This window comes from Populus alba, chromosome 1 (genome assembly GCF_005239225.2).
Source record: "Populus alba chromosome 1, ASM523922v2, whole genome shotgun sequence".
Taxonomy (NCBI): Eukaryota; Viridiplantae; Streptophyta; class Magnoliopsida; order Malpighiales; family Salicaceae; genus Populus; species Populus alba.
In genome coordinates, this window is record NC_133284.1 from 35,524,790 (window position 1) to 35,548,930 (window position 24,141).

The window sequence follows — 24,141 nt, forward strand, 5'->3', positions numbered from 1 at the left end:
AAAATTTTTTATTTTTTATTTTAAATTATTTTTTATAATTTTAAATCGTTTTAAATTTTAAAAATAAAAAAAAATATATTATTTTAACATATTTTCAAAAAAAAAACTTTAAAAATAATTACTAGTACAATTTCAAACACTATTATATTTATATAAATGATATGGTAATTTGTTTTTTTTTTATGGTTGTTCTACTTTAAAAGGCATAAATTTAAATAATTATGGTGATTTTAGTAACGTAACTTGTTAAAATATGTAATTTTTTAATTTTATTTTTATAATTGTGCTATTTTAAGATTATTTTTTTTTTAGTATGGGTTAAAAAAAAAAAAAAGAGGAAGAAATTAAAAAAAAATGTTACAATTTTGAGCAATCCTGAAATTCCAGGTAGAAGCATTATAACGAAAAACTGTTGCCATTAGGATTTAGGAAGACATCCATCTTGTATTAATAAATGTCATCGTATTTAGTGCCCAATGATATGTTCCTTGTCGTTATTTGACCTGAATTTGTACTTGCGTGAACAATCTTGCTCTCTAGTCATTCTGACAAATTACAGCATATAGAGACAAAATGAACTCACACAGCGGGTCCCAAATTGAGTTTGTTTTTCTAATATGAGTTTTATAAATCTTTAATTCAAGAACATATTATAAATAATTATTTTATCATTTTCAAACAAAATCACTAATTTTGTTTTTTCCATTGAAACTATTTGTCATTTTTATATTAATTAGGGACAAGGATTTTTTTTTACCATTTTATACACATGGTAAAATGATTTAAATACTCTTAAAAATAAAAAAAAATTAAAATTAAAATCTAGAGGTGTTTTGATCTTTTTATGTTTTGCTGGCATTGTGAAATAACTAGGATCTAAATGTTTTCTTTTCATCAATTAGTTTCCTTAAAAACCTTCATGGTTTTTTTTTTCTATATGGGTTATCCGACCTCATGTTGGGAATATTTGGCATGCTGACTCAAGTTCAGGAATTTTTTCTTTTTTAGAATTGAATATTTTTTAATTCGTTCTTACAATATTTGATTTACCTAGTAATTGAGCTTCAATATTTTTTTTTTTATTTTTTTTTTTATTAGAAATCATCTCATTTTCATTTAATTTTTATTTTGTTATCAAATAAGATTCTTAAGATCTTTTAATAATATTTAGAGGGTTTTTTTTTTCATAATATTGTCAAGTGCTTTTTTTTTATTGGTTATTTACTTTTTATTGGTTTTTTTAATCATACTAGTAAATTAACTGAGATTATTGAATCCTATTCAAATCAATAACCATGGGCCCTAAATTTTTCTTACGATTGAATCCTTTTTGGGTTTTTTTTTTCAATTTCATCATTTAATATTTAGTTTTGAATTAATCCTTATAATTTATCTCAATTTGTTTTTTATGAAGGCATCGCAATCACGAACAAATATCATGATATTTGATTGATGTTTAATTTTATAAGTGTCTATTTTTATTATCATATTATTACGGAAAAAATAATTTCTCGAAAAAACAAAGAAATTTGTTAAATGTAGTGAATATATGATCTGGATCATGAGTTTAATAGGTTAAATCACAAAACCCATGTTGATTCAATAAACTACCATCATAATATTAAAATAAAAAAGACGTTGTTCTGGATTTTTATTAAAGTCGAACCATGCTTTATTACCGATTATTTGGGTTACTTTAGGACCCATCAAGTCAATCAGGTCTTGTGAAGACAACTCTCACATAGGTTGATTTTAAATTCGGGTTTAGTAAGAAATTGAATTGTTAGATTTTAAGGTTAATCGACTAGATCAAATTTAATAATAATATGGAATAGTTACATGTAATTTAAATATATTTTTTTCATGTTGGGATTTTTTTTTTTTATGGAACCCGTGTGCAATGAACTAGTTTCTCTCTATATTTCGATTTCCTAAACCTATAAAGTGGATTAGACGCAGAAGCCGGTAACACTGGATCGAGGTAGAATTAATAAAAATGGAGGCACTATGCTTGAGCATGTGACAGCATCTCTTTATCGATCTATCTACCTCAAGTTGATGCAAAAGTATGTGGCAGAAGAACCATCATCCCAACCCCTAGAAACCACAATCAACCATACTTTATCTCGTCAATATCTCTGCCTTAAATATCACACAAGTACCTTTCCAGGTTAGAATCTTGCGCCCTGTACAGCAACTCCATGCAATTATTTATAATTTTCTGATTCTATATCCAAACAAAGCACATGTGAGCGCCTCCTGGACAGTCCAGTGTTTATCTCACTTCGATAACGCTTCACACAGATTGCACATAGTTGTAAAACATGATATCAGAACAGTATTATTTTGATAAATTTTTTTATAAAAAAGTTAAAAGGGTTGAAAGCCGAGTCGACCGAGTCAAGAAATCGACTTAGATTCTTGACTAAATCAGCTGATTTTACAGGGAAGTCTTGTTTGGACCACCCCTTTTAATGCAAGCCACGCATGCCTTCCCAAATAAGCTGAGAAACATCTTTTATGTATTTGGGTTGGATTTCAGCTTTCATGCATAAAAGGAAGAGCCTTGATAGTGGAGTGTGAGAGCTAGAGAAGAAGAACTCGGAGTGGTGCCTAGTTTTGTTACTCGTCGGATAGTGGGTTCATGTGCATATATCGCACTAGCCTTTCTTTGGGATGATTTTGGTACATTCATTTGCTGGACAAAACTTGCAAGATATATATATATATATATATAAAGCAATTTGATTATAAGAACATTGCAGTGTTTTCACAGTTTCTTGAAGTATTTGGTATGTTTCAGTGTGGTCGTGAAAAAGTTATATAGATGCTTTGAATTTTAGGTATCCTTTTCTTTGTGATGGTAAGAAAGTGATATAGATGCTTTAAGTATAGGATCAAATATCTTATTTTCGGCTATTTTGTAAAAGGAAGCCAATCTAGTTCGGGATAAAGTTCACGAGTTAGTTAGGGTTAATTCAAGTAAATGTTATCTTTATTTTTTTTAAAAAAAAAACACCCTAAAAAAATATTGTTTTAGCAATTACACACTGCAACTTAAAATATTATCAATATTAATGTTTTTTTATTAGCGAAATACTGGTTGCCCACAGTTCATTAATATGGCCTATTTATTTTTGTGTTTTTCAAAAATATTTTTTAAAAAAATAATAAATTTTTAATTTTTTTATTTGCTTCAAATTAATAATTTTTTTGGTATTTTTTAAATTATTTTAATATGCTAATATTAAAAATAATTTTTTTAAAATAAAAAAAATATTTTATTTTAATATAATTTTCAATGAAAAAACATATTAAAAAACAATTACAATTACACTTCCAAATAAACACTTTTTTTTATACAATTAAGATTCGCCATTTCCATCTTGATTCTTTATATTAAGCCTCAATGGCCAATATGGCATCTTCCACCTACACTCTTTCTCACGATGGCATATATATATATATATTCCCCTTTCTTTGTTGCCTCCCAGCCTTTAGCATCTACCAACTAAAAAAAGTTACAGCTAAATAGAATTTAGAGTTCCACTTGCTACTAGAAAAAAATGGCATTTCATTTGTCCCACGTCCAAAATATGTCAATATGCTGGATGCTATATAATATGATACAAGTGTATTACATGTCTCTCATGCTCAACAATTATTTGAAAGTTATATATGTATAATAAATAATATTATTTTAATAGACCTGATTAACCCTATCCAATCAATAACACAAGTCTTAAATCAAGCAATTAAAATGAGGTGTTTACAATATTAGTTAATTTTTAAATTTATCAAAAAATATATTAAAATAATATTTTTTAAAAAATTATTTGTAACATTTACACATCAAAACAATTTAAAATATAAAAAATTATTTATAAAAAAATTTTTTTTTAAATACAATTCTAAACCGCCCTTAAATAGCTTTGCATTCAACCTGAAAAGGTACGGTTGACTTTGTAAGCGATAGTCCAATGAAACTTGAGTTGGGTGAAACCAAAGTCTTTAAAAGCCCAGAATACATATGGTACAAGAAGCCCATTATACCATGTAGCCCAATACCAAAACCCTCCTTCAAAAACCCTACTGAAAACTCGAGAAATCAAAAACTCCACGAACAAACCAGGCAGAGACAGAGAAATCAAAGCCTCACGAAATGGGGAAAAAAGACAAACAATCATCGAAAGCTTCAACAGAGGAACTTTTAACAACACTAGGAGACTTCACAAGCAAAGAAAACTGGGACAAATTCTTCACTATCAGAGGCACTGATGACTCCTTCGAGTGGTACGCTGAGTGGACTGAGCTCCACCATCCCCTTCTCTCTCTTCTCGCCGGAAATGATGAAAACCATTCTTCTTCTTCTTCTTCTTCTTCTTCTTCTTCTTCTTCTTCTCCGCTGCTGAAAATCCTGGTTCCGGGTTGCGGGAATTCGAAGCTGTCAGAGAATTTGTATGATGCAGGGTTTAAGGAGATAACGAATATTGATTTCTCGAAAGTTGTGATTTCTGATATGTTGAGAAAGAATGTGAGGGATCGGCCTGGTATGCGGTGGCGTGTCATGGACATGACTCAAATGCAGGTATGGTTCCAATGGCCTGTCGTTCTCTTTTTAATGTTGTCGTTGTTTAGGTTGCTGGTCTCCTCTTTAGTTCACTAAATTTGATCACAATGTTTACAGTTGGCAGATGAGAGCTTTGATGTTGTCCTTGATAAAGGGGGATTGGATGCTTTGATGGAGCCAGAACTTGGCCCGAAGCTGGGAAACCAGTATTTATCAGAGGTTTCTTGAACTTCAACTTTGTACATACATTTGTTTTATGTGTATTTTCATTTTTTGGAGAAAACTAAACTCGCTAGTAAATTTTATTAACAGGTGAAAAGAGTGTTGAATTTTGAAGGGAAGTTTATTTGCCTGACGCTTGCAGAATCTCATGTTCTAGGTATCCATTTGCTCTCTTATTTTATTTGCTGTTTATGTGGATGTGTCTCAGTTCTAAGGCTACATCTTAACATTGCCTTTTTCAGCTTTGCTTTTCTCTAAGTTCCGGTTTGGGTGGAAAATGAGTGTTCAGGCTATACCCCAGAAATCTTCTAGTAAGCCTGATCTGCGTACATTTATGGTTGTTGCTGAGAAAGAGAATTCTAGTGCTTTGCACTTGATAACGGCATTGTTTGATCACTCTTCTCTTGATTGTATTGGAAATCAGGTATCATAAAGTGGCTTCCTTGTATTTTTTTTTTTGATACATGATAGGTTCCAATGACAATAATATAGAGCAGATAAGATTTACAGAATGGACTTTGTTAGATTTTAAAGAGGGCTAAGACTTATGGCTTAAGTCTTGAATTGAAATGGTATTAGTGAGTGAATATTTATACTTATAGTTTGCCTTTATTGTAAGCTTCGTATATCTTTTTTCGTACTTTGTGTGTAATTCCTGGTAGAAAAATCTCATGGATGTATGACAATAGTTGCTGCTGCTTTTTAGGCTTTTGGTCTACATGAAGCCCTCGAAAATGAGAATCAAATTCGTAAAGAATATTCCATTGGTCCTGATATACTGTACTCTCTTGAAGATCTGCTAATTGGAGCTAAAGGTGACTTGTCAAAGCTTAGCCTAGGTCGTCGTTTTCAGCTTACTTTGGGGGGGAATGGCGACTCCCATTTTAGTTACAAAGCCATAGTTCTTGATGCCAAGGAAAGCTCTAGCCAATTCACTTATCATTGTGGGGTTTTCATTGTGCCAAAGGTACGCTGAATAGTATATTGTTTGGATGCATTTCATGGAAACTATAATTATTGGTTTATTAATCTGAAAGTATGCAGCTTGGTTGCTTCTCTAGGAGAAAATTCTGTAATGCCCTTGTCAAAAAAAAAAAAAAAAGAAAAAGAAAAAGAAAGAAAGTAAAAGGAAATGACTGCTTTGTGGCTTAATGTTCCATTCTTATCTTGGTAATGGTACATGTATGCCGCCATCTATTGGCGGAACCTACTTTGAGCAATTATTGGTCCACATTGTCGGCTAACAATACATATACATTTCCTGTTTATATTTCTCAAAACAGTCATGTTGTCAATTTGGGAAATATGTTTCCTTAGATTCAAGCTGAATCATGGTAGTCCTAAACTCATTGCCGAGATAAGGTCCTGTTGCATTGGGGTCTGGAAGGGAGACTTTGGTGACAATCTTAAACATCTTACATCTCAGTACTTGTACAGAGTTCTCAGAATTCTAAGCTGCATTCTTGTGGTTGCAAACTCAGAACATCATACCATTGCAACCAAGCAATGTTCTCTAAAGAGTAATAGGAATTCTCCCTTAGTAAATCATTACCAGCTAGAATGGTCTAAACACCCATCAAACTGGACAGGGATGTAACTTCTCCTCCCCTCATTTTTCAATTGTTTTGACATTTCTTACTTTCATAAGTGGAAACATTTTTCAGGGGTATGCTTCCCCGTGCCTTTTTTAAACTGGTCATTAAGAGATTATTGGGTGGGTAGATGGGCTGATTAAAATTTGGACACAGAAAAAGAAGCAAATCATTGCTTGGCTTACAGAAATAAGCTTCCACGTATTAATCTTCATATTTATTCATCTTAATTTCTTCTACCATTTCTTTTATTTCTTTTTCTATGTGATTTTCATGCAAACATGGTAGTGCAGAGATTAGTGCATGCATGTGATGTAGGCTGTCATTACTGTTAAAAATTTGGATGTCATTAGTGTTAAATTCATTTTGTTTCAGCTTCAGTAATCAAACACAATTTGGGCAATTGCTGTTTTCTATTTGCAATACTTAACTGAATGTGGGATTTCAGACTCGAGCTCATGAATGGCTCTTCACTTCAGAAGAAGGACAGTGGCTAGTTGTTGAAAGCTCAAAGGCAGCTCGTTTAATAATGGTAGCTTCTTAGCATCAGAGTTGTGATTATCTTGAAGATATAGGTCCAATGAAATTTGTGGAACTACAACTTCTAACCAAAATTTTTTGTTTTGAATGAAGATTATAATGGACAGTAGCCACAATAATGCTAGCATGGATGATATTCAGGTACTTCTTTTCAGTTCTATTTTTCAAAGAGGCATATCTTTTGAGATGTCTACTCTTTAATTATTTCAAGTTATTTGTACAAATACTTAACTCGTGGATTTTCTTCAGAAGGATTTATCTCCTCTGGTTAAACAGTTGGCACCTGGAAAAGATGACAATTCAGCACAAATTCCGTATGCTACTCATAATTTTCTTCTTTTAATGACTTTGCTGCCATGAGAAAAAGAAAGCTTTGTTTTTGTTTACAACTTATAATGAACTGTTATTGTTCTGCAAACCTTTTTTTTTTTCCTGGAGAACTATTAACCTTTTGTGTGGAGGTCATTATGTATTCAATGAATTGTGATCTTTCTCACTTGAATTTAACATCATGTCTGCAGTTTCATGATGGCAGGTGATGGAATCAAAGAACGAAAAACTGTGCATAAGGTTTGTATGTCTGTTATAATGTTATTTCATTTTCTATTTGGTCATGATAACGCATGCAACTGGCATTTGTGAGTTAAATACCTTCTTACTTGGTTTTAGCTGTTTTCCAAAACAAAGGAAAAAAAAAAAGAAACGAAATTCCAATGTAAATAATGGAGGAAAAGTTATTACGTAGTCTCTCTCTATGATCAGCTCCACTGGTAGATTTTCTTAATTTATTTGTTCATGTAAGTATAAAACCCACCCTGCATATTCATTTCAGTTATCATGGTTTGTACCTTGATGATCCAGAGTATCTCATATAATTTATGTCATTAAAAGACAAGTTTTCCAAAATTAAATAATCATTTCATCCTTTTAGAGTGAGAGAGGAATTAATGAAAAAAAAATTGGACTAGGATTCTAACCTAGAACTTTAAGAGACTAAGTGGAAAGGTTATACATTGTAGAAACCATCACCAAGCTTTATGCAAACGTGATACAGGATTGCTTATCCTTTACCAGCTTCTTAAAATGCATTCCCTGGATCTTGCTTGAACACAATAACACAACCTATTGCATAAATAATGGCTGTAAACAAAATGGGCTTGGCAAGCAGCCCGATAATAGCAATGAGATATAACACAACGATTTGGTCTGTTAATATGCTTGAATATCCATTTAAAAGCACAAGTTGTAGGTGGAGCGACACGTGCTCTTTATAAGACCATCTGGTACTTGCTTTTCTTCTCTCATAGATAAAGAAGTGGCGATTTGGGTTGGTGGTTGAAAGAGTGGTAGCAGAGTTGTGGAGATGTGTCTGCATGGTTAGAGAAAAGGATATTTTATTACGGAGAATAGTTTTTGGGTTTTCCAAGGAGAAGGTCTAGAGAGACTTGATGGTGGGCCTGGTCTCTAGTTGTGGGTGGTGGTGGGTGATAGAGGGAGAGGTCACGATGGGGGTATGCCTGGGATAGAGAGAAAAGAGTTCTCTAGAGAGAATGAGGATAATTTGTTATGAAGAAGAACGGGAATGATGTTTAGGTTAATTTGGTCGCCCATTTTTACCAACTCAAGTGAAGAACATAACTCGAGAAATGCTTGATATATGCTCAATGACATATTAACCATTGTAGACTCATCAAGTTCAACCTTGCCTACGTTCTGTAGGTTATATCTTCATTAACTGGGTCAATAATTGTTGAAGACGTGGTTTATGAAAATGTTGCTGATGATGTCAGTCGTCCTTTTCCATCTAGCGATTTGATATTCCGCCGCCTTGTTTTCCAAAGAGCAGAGGGTCTTATTCAGTCTGAAGCTCTTCTTACAAGGGATGAATCTTCTCATAAAATTGTTGAAGAGAAGAAGAAAACTAGTTCTTCCAAATCGAAGAAAAAGGGAAGCCAGAAACGGAATGATGGTAATAACTCATATCTGTTACTTCTGCTTCAATTTTAGAATCTGCTATGCCTTTTGGCTAACTTGGGTTTGCTTTTATCAATCTTATTTAACAGATTGTATTTGTTCTTTTGTCTCATGTAATTCTAATCCTAGTTGGTTTTGTTCAAATTATTTTACCTTGAAGTGTGACTCCCGTGACAAGTTTTCTTTAGATAAAGCGCCTTCTATTTCAAAATAAGTGAATGACAAACCTTGCATTTAAAACCTCTAACCTTTTTATTATATGATTTCTTTTCCAAATTGGTCTTCTTAATGCTGTCAGAGCCAGAATAAGGAAGACGGATGCTCTCTTAACTTCATTTTAAATTATATATGCTGTCTTCACCATATTCAATATGTTTCATGGCTATTTCTCTTGCATTTCATTGTCCTGATAAAGAACTGGCTTGTTTTCCATGTTTATTTTTCTGTTTATTTTTTTTTCTCTTTGATGTTGCTCTTCTTAATATTGTAGCATCAAGCAAGATACTGAAGGTATATCATGATTATATGGCCAGTTCTTATCATATGGGAATCGTTTCTGGCTTTACGTTGATGTCTTCTTATTTGGAAAGTGTGGAATCGACTGGTAAAACAGTATGTGTTACAGTTCTTCTCTCAATTTCTTCTTCTTCTTTTTTTCCTGAAATGATCCTATGTTCTAATAATTCAGTTTGAAGTGAAAAAAGGGAAAACTGTTTTTCTCAAACCATCCATGATCTCTTATGTTTGACAAATGATTTATTCAACCAAACGGGTGGTTCTGAAATTAAATATACCTACTGTTATTCCTGCATAAGAGAGCTTATCTGAGATATTTCATGTTTCCTGTGTGAGATTATGGTGATTGCCCTTGAGACTGCTTAAGTTTAGTGGCATTTTATTTTCAGGTTAATGCTGTTATCATCGGTCTTGGAGCTGGCTTACTTCCCATGTTTCTCCATGGATGCATGCCTTCTTTGCAGATTGAGGTAATTGTATGATTTAAAAATATTCCCATTCATCTCAGAAGGGGAAAGGTGGAACAATAATAGACATCATTCTTTGAGATCATCACTTGACGGGATTGGTTTGACAAATCATGTGATCCACAGGTGGTGGAGTTGGATGCTGTGGTACTTAGTCTTGCAAGGGATTACTTTGGTTTTGCAGAAGATGAACGTTTGAAGGTAATTTAGACTCTTCTTATAAGTTCTGCCTTCTCTGTTACTTTTTGTGTATACTCAGTTCGATCTTTCCTTGGGTGATCTCCCCTCTTTGTGATCTTTCTCTTGCTGCCCTCCTGCATTTGAAATTGTTTTGATTTTCTGTATTTTATTTTGATTGGCAAGACTTGAAATTTAAGATCTGCACCATCTGTTCTGTTTGAACTAAAACTAACGGACTTGAGCTGGTTTTGCCAATCCTTAATCGATCTCTTCAAATCTATAATGGAGCAGTGGTATGGCATCACAAACTATTGTTACTAAAGAAACCAAACATTGCAGGATCTGATGAGAATTGTGAGAGCATCAATGATTTACAATTATCTAGAGCCACTCTGTACTATAAAACTTGTCCAATTTAATCATTAAAGCATAAATTTATTTATTGTTTTTTGAAAAATTGGCGATGACTAAAAGAACTGATGACTATACTCCTGGATTTCTTGACATGCAAAAATAGAGAAGATATATCATCGTTCAAGTGATGATTTTGCTATATCATTGTAGGTACACATTGCTGATGGGATAAGGTTTGTTAGAGAGGTAAAAAGCTTTGCTGTGGCTGATGGATTGCCTGCAATCCATGGAATTGAGGATGCTTCTGGAAGTAAAAAGCCTTCTCCTGATGAAAGTGGCAGTGTGTCTTACACAGAGGGAAGAGGAAGACCTAGAGTTGACATACTTATCATTGACGTGGACTCTTCAGACTCGAGGTAAGTTTAAATATTGTAATTCGTTGCATTTGAATATGTCAGTTAAGCAATTGTCATTGCATGCTCTAGGATCTTGTGCTCTTTTTAATTTCATCTTTTTACCTGGACAGCTCAGGAATGGCCTGTCCAGCTGCAGATTTTGTGGAAGAGCCTTTTCTTTTGACTGTAAAAGATACCCTTTCTGAGCAAGGTCTCTTCATTGTCAATTTGGTTTCAAGGTCCCCAGCTGTTAAAGATACGATTATTTCAAGGATGAAAGCGGTGAGGAAGATTTTCATATTTCATTCATTGAGGAAGATTTTCATATTTCATTCTTTGTAGAATATTTTCGTGTCTATGTCCTAAGGACTTGTTTCTAGCAGCTGAATGCATTTTTCATTGTTTCCGGAGTCTAGACTGTTCTAGAGTAGAGAAGAATAGTTGTGGCCACCCTGATCTGGCTAAGATGGTTTATAATAGTATAAGGTGTGCTCATACATAGGTGGATATGAGATCGGGGATATGCTTGTATTGAAGGGCTAACGTGGTATCCTCTTAAATGTTCAATGTGCCTGTGTGTGGACATTTCATACTCATTTTCTCTTCTACCATGCGGCATTGTCTCTCCCTTCCCCCTCTTTCTTCCCGAGTTGGCTTTGTATTGTATTACAAAATACTATTTGTTTTCACTGTTTCAGAAATTTGCTATTTTCCGAGTCTTATCCTGCTATTCATCTTCAGGTCTTCAACCACCTGTTTAGCCTTCAGCTTGAGGAAGACATCAACATGGTTCTCTTTGGCCTTTGTTCGGAAGTTTGCTTGAAGGAGGATTGCTTCCCCGAGGCTGCCTGTCAGCTTGACAAACTGTTGAAGTTCAAACACCAGGAAATAGGCCAAAGCATTATAGATTCAACAAAGAAGATCAGACGTTTAAAATGAGATATGACCAAGATGTACTTCTTGTGATGCGTTTTTTGCGCGGATGGCAGTAACCAAAACAAAGCACTTTATTTCAACAAGGGCACGTGAGAAAATTTTAGGCAATAACTGTACTGTATCTGAGTAGGATCATCCGATTGTTCTGTGGAAATCGTATTGTTTGAGAGGACTTGACTATGTACCAAAATCTAGGTTCGATATATTTACACAAGGGGCCGTTTACTATGCATCCAATTGCAATAGTGGTCTTTTATGAGCTGAGTTTATGTTGAATACAGCATAATAATCGGCCATGGTGGAGCTTCAGCCAAAGCATAAATAGTTTACTACACATGGATGTCTTAATCCATGTGCTTCATGGTTAATTCTTTAATGATGTTATGATGCTATAACTTGTTTGTATGACTACGGGTGAAAATACAAGTTCATCCATGTTCTGCCTCCCGGGATTGTTTCACCAGAAATCAGCTGAAAATATTAGCATTGGTGATACTAGTTTGGGCTTTGCAGCAGGAAGTTCTATACATGCAAACTAGTTGTACTGACAAATGACTCCAGTGCTTCTCAGATTGAAATTCCTTGCCGGGATATACTCCATGCTCGTTTGAAACGTCAGAAGGATTCATTCATTGGACATGACAATCACTCTGAAGAGGCTGAAACTGGAAATAGAAGGACAGGGTTATTGGGCAGTGGCAAGCAGTCGCTGTCAGAGATCAAGGAGATGGATATAGTGGAAGCAGATGAATTTGTACGGGGTAATTGGATATCTCAAGGCACCACACTTTTGAATGTTTGTGCTTGGTGGTTATGAGGCATTGTTCCCAATGGTTCAGGTTGGAGCTCATCACTTCCGGTGGATCACTGTAAAAAATTCCGGTGAACAACCATTTGCAATGCAGCTCAGTCTTAACTCCGGAGAAATTATTGATGTCTGCAGGAGCACAGATGGTCCTCCGGAGCCCCCTTCATCGAGTATTTTTGTCCATTCTGAATTGACTGCTTCTACTAGGTATGGTTCTCAATGGCAGAGAGTGCACTAACAGAAGCTTATGTTCATCCTTCTTTTGGGCCAAAAGTCTTTCACCCTTCAAATCAGAGTGGGTGGAGAAGTTCAGCTCTGATAAGAAATAATCTTTTTCCGGTGTGGAGTAGTTATCGTTGAGAGGATTTGGTGGGTCACTTTCCCTAGTCCTGCTTGATGGTGTCATTCCTGACCTCATGGAAGATCATGCCAAGCCTGACTAGGTCACCAGTGTCAAGGTCTTCATGGATGCTTCCATCAAGGAGGTGATTCCAATGGGTTCCCTTGAATTTTTCCACGAGGACAAGGGCACCTTTTTTTTTTTTTTTTTTTTTTTTCTGTTAAGTTTATCACATTTGTATGATTCAGCTATAAATATAAATTTAAAAATTTACTATATATGCTAACAAATTATACAAAAGTTTCATACATATGGCAATTCTTTTTTCTTTCTTTGTTTTTTTTTTTTTTCATTCTAAAAAAATCATTTGTTAATTGTGAGACTCACAATTCTTCACTTGTTACATTTGTGTGTGTGGAGTTTTAGGAGTGCTATCCCTACTCTTTCAAGTTTAAGATATCTCTTCAAGTGGTCAAGGGTGGCTCTATTCTATGTTTTTATGCGGTCACCAAACTAATTTTATTTCATGTTTCTTGAAATCAACTTCTTCACCTATAATAATTATTGCTTTTAAAGGCACTGATAGACTAAATTTTGGATTTTGGATTTTAAAGATATTTCCTCAAATTTAGTTTGCTTTACTCTCTTCCTCTTTACGACTTTTGCTTCCCTTGTCTCTCAAATGAGACTTCATGCTCTTGCTTTTAATGTCTTCTATTCTCCCATCTCACGTTTGAAAAGTGAATGCATTTTAGCAAAGAACTCGAGATTTACACGCTCAAATGACACTTTAAGCAGGATGCTTACTTTAGACCAATCCCACCCTTTTCACATGGGCTGGTGCATGACCGCTTGGCTTCCGTCTGATGTACTGGAAAAAGAAAAACTAAAAGAGATGTTAACTTCCCTTCACCTTTGCTGTCCAAATAAAGATAATTTATATGCTTCCATTCTCTTTTTAAGCTATCCAGACAAAAAAGAAGGGTAAGAAATCCTTCTAGGGGGCTTAGGGAGAGGTTAAATAAAAGCAATAACAAAAAAAAATAGTTAAAGTTTGTAAAGAATTAATCCAATTTAATAATTTAAGCTGCTAGTTGAGATCTCAAAATATAATTTTATATTATTTTCTAACACATCCAAACAAGTGAAAGTTTTTTAGACTTGAAACTTACACAGACCCACAATGCATGATGGAGTGATGAGATTCGAACTCGTGATTATTTGATAATCAAAACTCTGATATCATGTTAAAAAATCAATTTAATTCAATACCTTAAATTGTTAGGCAGGTGAGATATAATATATATGATTTTATATTATTTTATAAAAAGCTTTAGAAAAAATGATTTCGTTGCAAAAGTAGATGCCTCAAATATTAGATCAATAAAGAGGGAGACAATAGAAGGTAAAGGGTTTGTTGGAATGCTTGGTGCTGCAGGAGTCAACAAGCATGGATACATACATGGGAGGGAGAAGGCACAATGCTTGACACAAGGGGAAAACATGGAGGGAGAGAACAAGGTGAAAATAGTAACATGGCGATATATTGGAACAAGCACGTCGATATTTTATAAGAGATAGCAAAATATGCATTGGCCCTTGGAGATCTTAAATGCTAAAAACATTACAGAAAATGGATGCACTTTATGCTAGTTTAACAGCTCCGATATCTCATATATCTGCTCATAGCATATTGAAAAGACTGAAATTTTTTTAAAAGTAAAATTTTCAATACTATCGTCATGAGGAATTTAAATTTTAAAAATGATTTTTTTTATTATTATTATCATGTAAGAAGATGAGAAATTTCATATATTTGATAATATGTAAAAAAAAAAAAAAAAAAAATACAAAATAGGGTGAAACGACCAAAATATCTATGAAAGTTAAAATAATCAAAACTGGTCTCATAGGGTTTTTTTGTCATTTCCCAAAGGTTTTTTCAATATTAACATTCTAGATCAAGGATGATTTGGTATTTAGCTAAATATAAATATATAAAAAAGGATAAGCATGTGTATGACACCCGGTGGCACGTGGGAGGCGCCAACGCCCCACGCACCACCTCTCATTTTTTTTTTTTTTTCACTGGCCCTTTTATAAAGTTTTATTGGTTTTTAAATTTCATCATTTCAATTTAAATTGGACGGTGTTATGTTTTTCAATTTGGCCCTCATTGTTTTGATTTTTATTTTTTTTCTTGGCCTCTTTTATAAAAATTATTATTCTTTTCAATTTCATCCTTCAATCAAAACATTGTTTTTATTTTTTATATCAATTTTGATCCTCATTCTTTTGATTTTTTTGTCCTTTTGCTAAATTAATTTTTTCTTTTTTAATTTCACTCTTCAATCAAATATAAAATGAGAATTGAACTTTAATATTTGTTCATCATTCTTTTAATTTATATTTTTTAAATTCTTTTGTATAATTGAGATTATTTGTTCAATTTTATCATTTAATATTTGATTAATTAGGAATTGGATTTCATGGTTTTTCCAGATGGGATGCTTCAGGTCTAATAACCCAAGTTACAAGTTTAAAAAGTTAACACGATCTCTTTTTTTTTTTTAAAAAAAAAACCTTTATAATCTTTTTATTTTTTTATTGAGTTATTATTATCTTATTATCTAGGCTGCAATTTAGTGAGATGCTAACTTAGGTTAGCTTGACCCTGATTACCATAGTTACAGATTTATTATGCTAACTCGAGTTGATCAAAATTAATTTATTTTCCTACTCCATGTCAATACTTTTATATCATTATTTACACATAAAAAATTAGTCCAACCCCATAACAATGGACGAATACTGATGCTAAACTGTTTTAAATAAGGGATATTACGCAACCATAATAGCAACCCCTATAATATGTAGTCAAAATAACATCAGACAAACTATTTAGAAGATGACCTAATGATAAGAGTTTGGGATTAAGAAGTTTGTTTCCTGTGTGGTCTCAAGTTCGAGCCCTGTAATTGCTTATATGATTGCCATTGAAAACTTATATGGTCGTTAACTTTAGAGTTTATGAGATTAGTTGAGGTACAAACAAGCTGGCATGGACACACACACAATAATAATAATAAAAACATCATACATCAATTTAATTTTTGAACAAAAATGGGCATCCTAAGCATTACTCCTCTATATCTATCCATAAAAATTATGCCTGGTTAATACTTGCTTTCTTCAAAGCCATCATTAGAAACTTTCTCCCTCCATTGCCATTGATTTACATAGTTTCTAACACACACCCCATTTTCTATTATAATTTTTGTATACCTATAGTCTCATCGATCTCTCTTCTTGATAGATGAGCATGCGATAACCACGTGTTACTTTCTCAAGGTTGAACATGAAAAAGCACCTTGGCGCCATAGATGGACTTAAATGGGGAATTCTTACAAGTTTCAACAAGATTTCTTTAATTTCATTTGATTGTTCAGCAATATTTCATTTCATTTTTATTGTTCAGCAATACATTTTTTTTTATTTCTTTTTAAAAATACTTTTAAAAAATAAAAACAAAAAAAACCTCGAGCATAGATTTTTTGCATTGAGTAGAGGAAAAATGCAAGCCATCTAATCAATAGCTTGTTATTCCTACACTCCCCTTTCCCCTCTCTGACATACGTCAGCATCAATGCAGCACATTCCTTCAGATATAAAAATATTTGCCAAGTTGACATGCTTAAAAACTATTCTACCAGTTGTGAAGTCAAACAATAATATACTACCAAAAAAAGTTAACAAGCGGTGTCGTGGTGTAGTTGGTTATCACGTCAGTCTAACACACTGAAGGTCTCCGGTTCGAGTCCGGGCGACGCCAATCTGGTTTAGATTTTTTTGAATTATTTCTTGGTTTTGTTTAAATGCTAAAACTAACACGCTGTTATTATCATTATTTGTTTTTCTTTTTTCGGGCTTTCTCTATCATATTTTCATTTAAATTCACTACTGATATATATTTTTTTTAATAAATTTTCGAATATTCGTAAAATCCTAAATTGAGCTGTCAGCTGTATAATGCCAGGCCACAACAGCATTCTTGTGATGCAGGCAGGGTGTGGGTCTTATAAAGATGGGCCATCATTACCGTTTGCTTTTAGAAAACCTTTAATATCATCATCATATTGGAACAAAATTAATACTCTTTTTAGTCGAGATTACAGTTCATAAGTTCATAGGACCAACTCAATACGGCAATGCCTATTTTATAATGATGGAAATCATTACCATTTGCTTTTACCAATTTTTTTTAAAATATTCTTATATTAAAATAATATTTTATTATTTCTTTTCCATTAACCCAACAAAATTATAAAAAAATTAAATTAAAAATTTTCAAATAAAAAGTAATTAAAAAATACTTTTAAAAAATATACTCTACATGCAACCTAAACATAGACTATATATATTATCATAATTGTTAAGTTCTTGTGTCTATTTTTTATTTTTTTTTTATTTTAAAATATATTAAAATATATATTTTTTTATTTTTAAAAATTATTTTTTAATGTTACCACATTAAAATGATCTGAAAATATATAAAAATATTAATTAAAAGTAAAGAAAAAATAAAAAAATCTTAAATTTTTTTAAAAGTGCTTTTAAAAAAATAAAAACAAATAAAAATTTTAAAATTTTAAAAATAAAAATTTAATGTAAATCAAATTTCTACTTACATTAATTTGATAAGATCTAAGTTCATATAATTACATTTCCAATGATTTGACTTAATGAATTAATAATTCAGATATATTTTTTCGAATCCGTATGCCTGTTATTATTAAATGCCAATTTGTTCGCCAAGTTTTGATTTCCCTTCAAAAATAAAACCACTACACTACCCTACCTACTCTCTCAAGTCTCAATTCTCAAGTCTCAACAGGAGAACCTCTCAAGAGCGGGAGTGTCGTGATTTTTTAGAGAGAGAAACAAAAAATGGAAATCTCTCCCTCAACAACACAAGAATCTCTCAATCTAAACACAATTCGCAGGTCTCTCTCTCTATCTTGTATTTTGTGTGTATATAAATTCAAATTCAAAATAAAAATAGAAAACTGTTTTCTTTTTTTTTTTCCAGTCGAATAAATGAACTTGAAGAAATCTACAGAGATTGCAATGCAGATAGTTTCTCCGAAATAAACTCTTCTGATTCTGATGAATTAATGAAAGATTCCGCTCATCAACTAGTGGTAATTTTGTAATTCTCTCCACTTTCCCTGTCCAATCCTGTTTATTTATATGGATTTTATTTATTTCTTATGCCTATGTTTCTTTTTTTCCTTTTGATTTGTTGTTTCAAATGTGATCGTTTTCTTCGTACAGAGCAAAGTGAGTCAAACCGTAACCGAGTACTCCGATTTCAGTTTCCTAGGCATTGAAGATTTGGGTAATTCTCTATTTCTCCGTGTATTTTTATTTTATTTTAATCGCATTGTTTTATTTTTTATTATTACTTCTTTTTTTTAAAAAATGGCTCGTGATTATTTGATTTTTAACTAGGAAATTTGTTGGTGTAGATGCATACTTAGCACACTTGAAAGAGGAGCTTGAAGCGGCAGAGGCTGAGAGTGCAAAGATCTCTAATGAAATTGAGTCGCTCAATAGAACATATATGGAAGGTAAAAAATTTATGATATTTATATTTTGAAATACATTTATAACAAGTTTAAAATATTAGAGAAACTGAGATTATTTGTGATTTTTTGCAGATTCTAGTGAACTAGAGAGTGATCTTGAATGGATGAAGTGTTCGTTGGATTTAATTTCTTCACAGCGGGTAATTTGGAAATCTTTGAGCTAGATTTTTTTTTTTTATATTTTTATGCCTGATTTAATGGAAATGAAAGCAATTGATAGGTTTTTGTTGAATTGATTTGAATTTAGACTTTTTGATACTTTACAAGTGCTTGTTGTGAAACTAGTGACTTTTATTGTTATGTGCTTTCTTTTTGTTTGCGGAGAAAAGATTCGCTGATAATAATGTTGTGGATTGTGTGCTTATGCTTAATTTTATGGAGGTAAAGGCCACGATAATGACTGCAAAATGTTTGATGACATAAAATTTTCGATGATACAATGGGGTTTTCTACACAACTAATTGTAGAGTAAATCTTGTCTGGTTAATAAATAAATTAGTCTTCCTTATTATGTGGGATTTTCTATTCTTTTTTGAATGGATAGTTTGGACTTTTGTGGAAATTAGTGGATATCATGTACCAGAAAAGGTGAAATTAAATCTAAAGACTAGGGGGGGAATGACAAAAATTCACTGCAACTCTGACTGTGTAAGTGAAACATTATCCTTGATGGTGTTAAACAAGTTTCTTCAGCAACAGTCTTACTGTGTAATTCCATGTCTTCTATCACTTCATTTTTCAGATTATCTGAGGAACTAATCACAACCCTTAGTATCTCATTTTTACCCCCACCTTTTGGTAGGATCGAGAGAAAGAAAAAGAAGATGAACAGATGGAGCACTTTTCAAGTGGAGAAAATCAATCAAATTTGATAAACACAAATGAAGAAAGCAAGTTTGAGGTATTGATAACTTGATTCTTAAGTTTATCCTTGTTTGCAACTTGAGAATTATAATAGCTGAGATTACATGGACAGACTAATGCATTTGTGTAATTACTAAAATATGAGGTTCTGAAAATGAATCAACTGGTTTCTGTATCATGCCTGATTGACTTAGCACCAGCAAATGCTATTGGGATTCTTCCCCTTATATTTCAGTTATGAGTTTCAATGGTGATGAACCTTAGAACTTCAAAATGCAATACCAGTCTTTCCTGTTTCACTCACCAATTATCTTACTTTTTTTTTTAAACCTTGAATTCATTTCCTTGAGCAACTATTCATTGATAGCATTTCATGAGTATGTCTGCTTGCATTTCAGATTTTGAAGCTCGATAATCAGATTGAGGAAAGCAAAAGGATTTTGAAGTCCATGCAGGATCTTGATTCTGTATGCAAATGGTAACTCTATTGGTTTAGACTTTACTTATTTGCTTAGATTTTTTTTTTCTGCACATGTCATGTATAAGCTTCTCTTTTCATTGTTGTCAGGTATGATGCCATAGAACAAATTGAAGATGTATTGTCGGGTCTGAAAGTCATTGAATTTGATGGAACCTGCATTAGATTGTCATTGCGGACTTATATTCCAAAACAAGATGTGTTGTTCCTACAGAAGATTGAAGAAACTAATGTGCAATATGAAATAAACCATGAATTTCTCATAGAAGTTACCAATGGAAGTATGGAGATTAAGAATGTTGAGGTATGAGTAACTAAAATCTCTCCAAAATTATGAATTGTCTTTCCTTATTCTTCCTATGCATCTTGTTTCCCAAAGAAGGAAAAGAAAAGGAATCTTAGATAACACATTGATGCTAAAAGTTTTTTAGCATTACAATGTAAACTGAATGATATGTGGTGAGCTAATGGTTTGGTCTAAGAAATCTAATCACCATAAACGAGATCATGCTAAAATATAAATGTATCACAATGGGTACTTTTTCAGCTATGGAACATTTTACACTGGACTTACTGGGTTGCCCAAATGGTTTTTGGGTGTTATATGGTCTCCAATGTTTGTGAGGCTGGCTGTCCATCCTTTACCGTGACATGTGATGGCTAGGTAATTTAGGGGTGTCCTAGGCATCTGAATTACTTATTTGTATGCTTTATGTTTGCACAATCAATTCAGTAAAAATGTTTCAGCAGATAGGAAGATATCATAACTGCGTAACAAGAAGCTACAGCCTTATTAGCAATTGATGCAACAGAATGTGTTCCCAAGTAGATCCAGTTACAGAATAATAGAAAATAGCAAATAAAGGAAGATTTGAACTACATTCAATTGTACAGTATTTATGCAAGGCTATACCATCCTTATTGTTGATTCTACTCTCCTTCTCTCTCAATTTTTCATTTTGGCATTCAAACTCGTTAAATCTCATGTGAATAGGCAAGAGGTATGGAATGGCCAAGATAGTCTATGTTTTGTATTTGTCAAAGTTAGTTTAGTTTCCTCCACATTCCCCTCACTTGTTACATTTCTTGCCACTTTTTGGATTTTGTTTATGTTTTGTAGTTTAACTTTTGATTCTTTCAGCTACCATATTCTGGCTTTTGGATAAGTTTGATATGACATGAGTTGAGTAATAGAACTGAAATACGGGATAGATGAAATGCATCTCGTATCAAAGTTTTTGAACTAGACAGAAAGTTGACCGTGCCAGTTGCATTTCTGTCAGTAAAGTGTTAATGTGCAGTCTAAAGAACTTTATATTCTGAGATAATCTGTGGAAAAAATTAGTATGAACTGAAAGCATACCAGTCTTTTTTCGTAGTCTAGTTAAAATATGGAACTTAAATTTTAGCTTCATAAAACTTAATCTGAATTGAGCAAGTGAATAGATTTCAGATATGTAATTTAATGACATTTGGAAACGAGTTAAGGCTAACAGGCATGGACCAAAAACTCAAACATCTCACCTGTAAAGAATGCAAAGGACCTGAGCATGGATTTTCATGCGCTTCTAAATGCTGTGTAGCAACCTGGCTTTAGGATCTTACTCCTTTCAAATGCCTGCTACCATGCCATATTGATTTTCATAGGTTGATCAATCATTGGATGATCTTATGATGCTCTTCTTAACTTATTGTTTTCACTCAGATGTTTCCCAATGACATATATATAGGAGACATTGTTGATGCTGCAAAGTCTTTCAGGTTTGTACTGTTTGGTATTTCTCACTTTTTAATGTTGAAGGTTTCTTTTTTCTTCCTCTTTTCCCTTTTGATGCTGATTACATATTCTTGGAAGATGGAGTGAAGATTTCTTATCCATCTTACCTTAAACTTGATATGTTACTTGAAGAACAAACTCACGGAGTCTTATATGAGAATATTTTTGTGTTATTTTCTGTGAGATTTTCCTTTAGGTTCATTGAAACATAGTCTTGCAATGTCACAGGCAAATGTTTTTGCACTTGGCATTGATGGAGACAAGCTCTTCACTGGAGTGGTTTGTAAGAAAAGCTCAAGATAGAATTATTCAGTCTACTTTGAGACGATTGGTGGCAAGGAGTGCAAGTACATCCAGGTGAGAGTGCTGTGCTTGAGCAAAAGTTATTAGAACTTGAGGTTCTGAAATAATCTCAGATGTGAGAACAAATTCGTCAAAGCATTTGCAGGTTTAGAATAACTAAATTTGAATTGCAGGCAATCCATTGAATACTTGGACAGAGATGAAATAATAGTTGCTCATATGGTTGGGGGTGTTGATGCTTTTATGGAAGTTTCTCAGGGTTGGCCCATAACAAATTCCCCATTGAAATTGGTATCTCTCAAGAACTCAAATCACCATGCAAAGGAAATTTCATTGGGCTTTCTCTGCAAGGTTGAGGTGAGCATTTTTGTCTACTTCCTCGTTTTTCTATTCTTTTTTGGGATGAAAGAGGTGGGCATTTTGTTTCTTGCTCTTCAATATTTTTTTGGATGAATAAAATGGTCTCGTATGTTCAGAAATTTTGATCTCTTACAAGTATAGTGCCTTTTTCACCTAACTCTTAATTTGATATCTGTATTACTTCCCCAAGTCAGTCAATTTTCACATTTCTACCTACATCTTGTCATGCATTCTTTAATCTTTTTTTAGTTTTGCTTTTTATGCTAATCAGAACATAGTCGTGTTTCTGATTGATTGCAATTTGATTGAAGATCTATGTATAGATAAGACTCATAAGCATGCTAATAGTAGGCTATTGACAAGTGCTTTTAATAATGGTGATGGTGGTGGTGGTGTAGAAGTAATCTTTGAAAGGTTCAGGTTTGTTTGAACATATTGGGTGCACGTATTCAGCAAGTTATATATGGGTGTATATTCATAGGGTTTTCGCTGATTTTCCGTTGGTTGTGTAATTTTCAATCATAGGAAGCGGCGAACTCCTTGGATGTACACACGCGGCAGAACTTGTCAAGCTTTGTAGACTCTGTTGAAAAAATTCTTGTAGAACAAATGCACTTGGAACTGCATTCAGATGGTACTTCTAGCGTATGACTACCACTGCACTATTTGGAGACCTAATAATGCATGGACCGCCGGGTGTTTGCTCAGATATAACTTGAAGCCATAAACATGCCTGTAGAAGTGTGTCAAGTCTCTTCAGAAATCGTTGTGGATTTTAACAAAACGATATCCTCTCCGACACAAGCTTCCATATATGAATATATGCTCAATTTCACTTATGATGGTTTTCACAAGCACGCTTTGCGTTTCATCTTTCATTTTTCGTGAACAACATGCCGAAGTTTTGCTTGATCATATACTTTGGCACTCAAGAATCATGCTATCTTGGATCCATGATTCTTGATACTGTTTCCTTTCCTTGTATGTTTGCTCAACCTACATTATTTATTTTTAATTTCTGTCTAGGTTTGCAAAACACCATTTCATGTGTTCTTGAGTCTTCGATCTGGTCTCATTTTGTATTCTCAGGAGTTTGTTGTAATGGTGATAATACTTGAAATGATCTTTTTTATTCACAGTACATGTGGCATGTTTGGCGACAAGGACATATAGGTTAGATCATGCTCTAAAATCTAAGATGTTCGGGAATAGTGTTTTTATAATAGCTTGATATAATAATCCTTGTACCTGTAAAACAATTTTATTTGGTGGATTTAGGGACCCTTAATGTTTAAGTTAATATTTTTATAGAAAATATAATAAATATACAAAAGAAGTATCAGATCCTTAAAAACAATTTATTTGTTAATACTTAATAGTGCACATGTTGATAAGAAAAAATTATAAACTTTCAATGATAACATTAATAAAAAGTAAATATGTTTTATACATGTATTAATAAATGATGAATATTTCTTATACAAATATTTTTTACATGTATATTAATGTGATAAAAATATGATAGGTTAAGGGGATAAGATCTAGGTTAAAAAGCCTCGGTCAGTCAAATTTAAAAGGTTAGGTGTTGGGTTAGGTGAGGTCATAAGTCGGGGCTAGGTGTTGGGTTTAGGTTATAAGTAGGGAAAGTCTAGACTTGCAAGACTAGGTTAAAGTTTAAAGACCTAAAAAGGCATGAGGATGTGTGCATGGTGTTGGGGTTGTCCAAGCATCCACCTAACACTTGAGGGGTTGGCCCAAAGAAGTTAGGAAGTGTGCTTGATACTTGGAGGCTAAAAATATAGGAGTTAAATTTGATT

General features: G+C 33.0%; 2 protein-coding genes and 1 non-coding gene across 3 annotated transcripts; all 3 read left to right on the forward strand.

Moving 5' to 3' along the window:
• The first annotated feature begins 4,060 nt into the window (after positions 1-4,060).
• On the forward strand, positions 4,061-11,776 carry LOC118055227 (uncharacterized). The gene is made up of 16 exons (XM_035067052.2): positions 4,061-4,588; positions 4,688-4,789; positions 4,883-4,949; positions 5,035-5,216; positions 5,499-5,759; positions 6,833-6,916; positions 7,018-7,065; positions 7,174-7,238; positions 7,446-7,494; positions 8,644-8,893; positions 9,389-9,510; positions 9,804-9,884; positions 10,008-10,082; positions 10,626-10,831; positions 10,942-11,092; positions 11,552-11,776. Exons 1-16 carry the CDS (start codon positions 4,163-4,165, stop codon positions 11,747-11,749), a joined length of 2,367 nt encoding a protein of 788 aa, XP_034922943.1. The 5' UTR covers positions 4,061-4,162; the 3' UTR covers positions 11,750-11,776.
• Positions 11,777-16,652: 4,876 nt separating this feature from the next.
• TRNAV-AAC (transfer RNA valine (anticodon AAC)) lies at positions 16,653-16,726 on the forward strand. Its single transcript has one exon. It is a non-coding gene; the product is annotated as a tRNA-Val (tRNA).
• A 1,003-nt stretch (positions 16,727-17,729) lies between these two features.
• Positions 17,730-23,460, forward strand: LOC118055226 (uncharacterized). The gene is made up of 12 exons (XM_035067051.2): positions 17,730-17,897; positions 17,984-18,095; positions 18,229-18,292; positions 18,423-18,524; positions 18,615-18,682; positions 19,345-19,443; positions 19,805-19,884; positions 19,975-20,188; positions 21,590-21,645; positions 21,890-22,018; positions 22,138-22,321; positions 22,850-23,460. The coding sequence occupies exons 1-12, from the start codon at positions 17,842-17,844 to the stop codon at positions 22,973-22,975; spliced, it is 1,290 nt and encodes a 429-aa protein (XP_034922942.1). The 5' UTR covers positions 17,730-17,841; the 3' UTR covers positions 22,976-23,460.
• Positions 23,461-24,141: the final 681 nt, after the last annotated feature.